Here is a 6,000-nt window from a genome sequence, read left to right on the forward strand (position 1 = left end):
CACTCTACGGTTGGTGTTGGGTCTCTCATGACTTCCTGTTGCCAACATCAAGTCTTCCTGTGGGTCAGAGGCTGCCATAAATGCTCAACACACATTAACTCACTGAGTCTCCTTGTCACCCCATGACATATAAATTATTATGAAGTTTATGTTCAATGTTTACAGGAACACAACAAAGGGATAAGACAGAAGGCTGAGACCATGGAGGGAGAGGGTCAACAAGTACAGTGCAAAGAGAAATGACATAAGGACTGAACATTCATAACTCTCGGGAAACTACTCTATGCAGAAAATGTCAACGGCGGGGTGCCTGGGTGGCTCAGTGGGTTAAGCCGCTGCCTTCGGCTCAGGTCATGATCTCAGGGTCCTGGGATCGAGTCCCGCATTGGCTCTCTGCTCAGCAGGGAGCCTGCTTCCCCCTCTCTCTCTGCCTGCCTCTCTGTCTACTTGTGATCTCTCTCTGTCAAATAAATAAATAAAATCTTTAAAAAAAAATAAAATTAAATTAAATTAAAAAAAAAAAAAAGAAAATGTCAACGGCTATTTCAGACAGAAAGGACATCGTGTGATCAGATGAGAGATGGTGGGCCACAAAGACAGTGAGACTTGTGGCAGCTGTACGGCTTTACTGAAGAGCTGGATAATTATAGCAATTAGGGGGAGGAGTACGGTGTGGTGAAAAGGGTTGGGTTTTGAAAAAAACACTACCTCTTTTATTTACTTTTGAAGTCAAACACTACCTATTTTATTTATTTTATTTACCTCTTTTATCTTTTACCTGTGTGTCCTTCAGCACATCACTTAACTTCTCTGAACATTGTTTTTTATTAAAATGGAGACAATACCTAATTTATAAAGTGAAAATTAAATGAGAGCTATTTTAAGGGTCAAGCACTGTGACTAATAGCATAAAATAACAGACAAAACTCAGTAAATAGTAGTCCCCTTGTACAGCACAGTGTGTGATTAACCAGGATAGTTTGAATTACGAGGGTTCACAGTACAGGGAAACCACACACTCCCCCATGTATGGGAAAACTGAGAACTGAAGTGTCATCTTGCTCTCCTGCCTTGTAACAAACACCAGAATATTCTGCAAGGAGCACAGGAGAGCAAAATCATTTGTCTTCTGTTTTACCTCTGGGACCAAGAAAACTGGGTTGGGATATTTTTCCAGATTGCTCTTATGGAAGGGCTCTTCCAGCATATATCCTTGGGGATGGCACAGAACACAAGTCTGACCACAACGTAAAATTCTGGATATCCGATCTTGGATAAGCTGCCAAGTCCTCCTCCCAAGTACTTTCATATGACATCATTCTCTTGGTTCATCATTACTCAGAGGGCTTGATTATACTGTGAACTTTCCCAAATTGCAAATTATTAAATATTCCAGAGGTTAAAAAAATCACACTTTTCTGTTGACAATATTTTAAAATTCCTGCATAAAATGCTTAACTGTTATCCCATTGATTTCCTTGCTGTTTCACCCAACATACTCCAATATAAAATTGTTTAATACTTCATTCTTTCTCAAGATCTTCACTGTCAGTAAATTACTATTTGTGGAATAGAATTATAATTCTAAAAGAATATGTTTTATACTGTGATTGATGGAAAAATATGCTTTTAACTTGCAGGGAAAGATCAATTTTCTGACACTTCAGCTCTATTTGCTCAAATGCATTATGATTATAAAGCACCAATTATGGCTAATAATGGCATTATTCTCACCTCAGTAAGTACTTGGTTTGGTACAGCTTTAAGAACTCCCAACTTTGGCAATCAATTCAGTTAACTACAGGAAATAGCCTATTTCAAATAGATTATTACCTTACTGTCATATTGCTCCCCAAGCTCACATACAATCAAAGTGAATTGTCACTCAGTATACATTTACATATACCTCTCACTATTAAGCTTGCCAGATAAAACACCCTCTAGAAGCCATAGTTGTAGATATCACAGTTTTCAAGATTTGAGCTCATATTCCCCACCACGCTCACCCCCAAATCTTTCAGGTTCTAGAAATTAACTTCACATCAGACTATGTTAAAAAAAAAAAAAGTCATAGAACTAGCCCAAATAGCACTGAGAAAAGCTAAAGGGGGGATATGAGTTCCAGCTAAGTTCCGATGGGAAAGTCATAAATTCCACCTTGCTTTTTGGACTCTACCACTCAACTCTCTCACCAGCCAGAATCTGGGAATGCTCCAGAATTTCTTCCAATCCTTCATCTCCTACAACCTAGTTGAGGTACACCAACACTATCTTTTAAATGTCTTTTATGTTTTTATTCTCCATTCTACTGCCCTAGCTTCAATTTTCTCTTAATTAATACTGTAGAACAAAAGCTTTCCACTTACAAGTTCATGACACATAAAATAAAAACATCACAGGGATGCTTGGGTGGCTCAACCAGTTAAGTGGTCAGCTCCTGATTTCGGCTACAGGTCATGGTCTCGGGAGTCCTGGGATCAAGCCCTGTGTAGGGCTCTGTGCTCAGCAGGGAGTCTCCCTGTAGCTTCTCTCTCTCTCCTGCTCCCTTGGCCCCTCCCCCCACTCATGCACACTCCCTCAAAAATAAATAAATCTTTAAAAAATAATAAATAAATAAAAATATCCCAGAACATGCACATAAACAGAGGGCAATTATGTTCCCTTGGATTTAGTACCAGATGGACTCCAGAAACGTCTTAAAGCCATAAGGTCTTCTCAAAGTTTGTCTGCGAAACACAGGTAAAAATTATTCTCTAGGGTGAGGAGAAAATAAGAAATATATAAATGGGGCTACAGGAGGACCAAAGGTTTTACCAGGCAGCTATGGAACATCAGGAAGATGGAGGAAAGAGCCAAAGCGGAAGATATCGCCCCTTTGAAGGCAGGGAAGTACAACCACGCAGATTGGCTTAAGGATAAAGATGAACTTTACAATCCAGAAAAGGCAAAAATCCACTATCCTATTGGGGATTTTCACATGAAAAACCTTCCTTTTAATTGCATGATGGTCAGATTTCTTTATCAAATGGGATAGTTTTATTGGCAACCTAATTGTTTCCTTCTGACGTCACAAGAAATGAAAGCCATCTCAGGGCAGCAGGTTACTACCCACTCTGCATTCACTCAAAGTGAAAGTACTTACACTGCCAGAATCACCAGGCAATCCAGGGATGGGGGGTGGGAACCTCAGAATAACTCCAGAAATCATAGTTCCAGAATTTTCTTTTCATTCGAACTTTAACAAGTAAATGTTCAATATGCATAGTGCCCCTAACCACCAATAACAAGAAATTCTTCAAAGAAGCATAAACACAAATTCTTAAAAAAAAAAAAAAAAAAGTGAAGCATAGCTACCCTCCCCTCATTTCCATCTTACTCGGGCAGAGGCAAAGAAAACTGGCCTTTTAAAACCCAAGGAGAAACTTAATTAACCACAGCAGTGAGCTACCAGGTATGTACAGGAGTTACGACTCTTAGATAACCCACAAAGCCTTATTCTGCTCTGATATTGCTACCCTCTACTTCAAAAAACCCTTTTATAACCCCTCCCAAAATTTGGGAAAACTTAGTACTGTGAATTTGGCCCATATTTCTTCCTGCATGATTTACTCAAAAGGCTTGGAAACTACGGGATACAGAATCACAGTTATCAAAATGGAGGGAAAGCATCCGAGAGACTGTAAAGGAGGGAAATGCTTCTAGCTTGGATTCCCAGTCACTGAGGGAAAGAGATTAGAAAGAGGCAGACCCCCACAGGTAATCTGAACAGAAATACTTTTTAACCAAATGCCAGGCTTGCAAGATATTTGAATCCTACTACCACCACTTTTCTATATTCCTTCTTGCTCCACGCTTTCCCTTCCCCTGAGAAGGGCTAAAGAAACGTGTGTTTTTACTTACAATTGTGAAGTTCATGACTTTGAGAATCCAGATGGTCATGGCCAAGTTCACCAGTATCAAAATCATCAGGAGCAGGACGAAGAAATACAGACATCTTTTCCGCCAGCCATAAATGCCCACCTTGTATACCTGTGGCCCCTCGGAGCTGGGCATGGTGCTCCGGTGGTGTGTGTACTGTTCCTGAGGCATCTGAAATAAACGAGGCGAGAGAGAGGCACTCACATTAAACTGCTGAGAGGGGAAGGAAAAAAAAAAAAAAAGAAAAGAAAAAAAAATCAGCTGATGAAGAGATATGGCGGGCTGCTGTCTGTACGTTTCCACCCTCCTGACAACTCCAAAAATCCGTCTCCTCTGGACAAAAGTGGCTCCTGTGGACGCTGTGTGAGTCTTTCACTTTACACAGCCACCTCTCGTGATGTGTACTGAGACATCCACGGGCACACACACCATGCGAGGAACAGGACCCCTAGGAAGCCATTTTCCAAACAACTCCTAGAATTCCAACCTCTTTGTGAGGGAGACTACTCAACCACCTACCCAAATCCTGAGGGTAAAATTGGGAATTTGTCTGAGAAAATAAATGAGCCCCAGGAGTTCATCGTGCTAGTATGATAAGTACTCTTCAGGCATTTATTTGGGGGATAAAATGATCTTAAACACAATCATTCTGTAGTGCCGGAAAGGCAGGGGAAAACATAACAATTTTCATCTTCCCCCTACTCTAGAATTCAAAGGGATGTTGATGGGCACAGAGTAAGCCTCACTGGACTCAGGAGTCTTCAAGTGATAGCCTATGCTTAAATGCCTCCCTTGACAGAAACCTCAGTACATGCTGACTTTGATGTGAGGGGTTACACAATTCCAGTTGTGGTCAATCAACTCACTTACTTATTATTTTCAATCAACTCATTTAATTAATAAACATAAAGGAGGCTCAAAGTCAAGGAAGATGTGGATATGCCTTCCAGGAGCTTGCAGGCTAATGGGAGGAATGAACTCGTTAAGCAATGATTATAGTACAGGGAGATAAGTTAGAAAAATATTTGTCAGTATTAAGTAATAGACTAATCCCCCTTAAAGTAAGGAAGCTTCCCCTAATCCCTGCTGTTGACAAAATGATCTTTATACTAGCACTACTAATTAGGTGTCAACACAAATCAAAGCAAATCTATCCATAAAACTCTAAAAGCAAAACAATTTTTATTAACTACAAACAAAGCAACTAACGTGTACCATTAAAAATGGACAATAACGGACTCCCAAAAAGGATGATGATTTCCTGAAACTAAGTGGCATCGTGCGGTACCCAGGGCTGTAGCACAGCATCCTCAGAGTATATCATCCCCACTCAGCCATGAGCCACGTGACAGCACAGCCCGACTGCTTTTTTTCCACACAAATATCTGCACAACCTTTATTCAGAGATCTTTACTTCATTTGGCCCTCTTGTAAGCATACTGCATTCCCTAAGAATGAAGCTTCCTTCTATTTATTTTCGTCTTAGTCAACAGCAATTAAATTTGTGGGCCGCCTGGGTGGCTCAGTCATTTAAGCATCTGACTCTTGGTTTTGGCTCAGGTCCTGATCTCAATGTCCTGAGACTGAGCCCTGCATGGGGCTCTGGGATCAGCACAGCATCTGCTTGGATTCTCTCTCCCTCTCTTCTCCTTCCCATTCACCTTTTCTCTTAAATAAATAAAAATCTTAAAAAAATATATCAATTAAGGGTGCCTGGGTGGCTCAGTGGGTTAAAGCCTCTGCCTTTGGTTCAGATCATGATCCCAGAGTCCTGAGATTGAGCCCCGCATCGGGCTCTTTGCTCGGCAGGGAGCCTGCCTACCCCCCCCCCCCCCCACTGCCTGCGTCTCTGCCTACTTGTGATCTCTGTCTGTCAAGTAAATAAATAAAGTCTTTCAAAAAATATATCAATTAAGTGTGTCCTATGTGGTACCAAAGTGACCATGGTGACAAGCTTAATATGGGTTCCTAACATCACATCCTTGGTTACTAGGTCATTTTTCAGATGGGTTAGAATGTGATTACTTTATAGTTTTTAGATAATCATTAAAATGTATATATAATATCTAAAATCCCCTTAAG

The 6,000-nt window shown here is 40.7% G+C and overlaps 1 protein-coding gene across 1 annotated transcript in view; it reads right to left on the reverse strand.

Annotated features, from left to right (window-relative positions):
* SGCD (sarcoglycan delta) overlaps positions 1 to 6,000 on the reverse strand; it is a 401,431-nt gene that overhangs the window by 378,630 nt on the left and 16,801 nt on the right. Inside the window, exon 2 of the mRNA XM_046000930.1 lies at positions 3,901 to 4,089. Within this exon, the coding sequence (XP_045856886.1) occupies positions 3,901 to 4,089 (189 nt within the window). The remainder of the gene's footprint in view (positions 1 to 3,900; positions 4,090 to 6,000) is intronic.

The sequence above is a fragment of the Meles meles genome, chromosome 3 (genome assembly GCF_922984935.1).
Source record: "Meles meles chromosome 3, mMelMel3.1 paternal haplotype, whole genome shotgun sequence".
Classification (NCBI taxonomy): Eukaryota; Metazoa; Chordata; class Mammalia; order Carnivora; family Mustelidae; genus Meles; species Meles meles.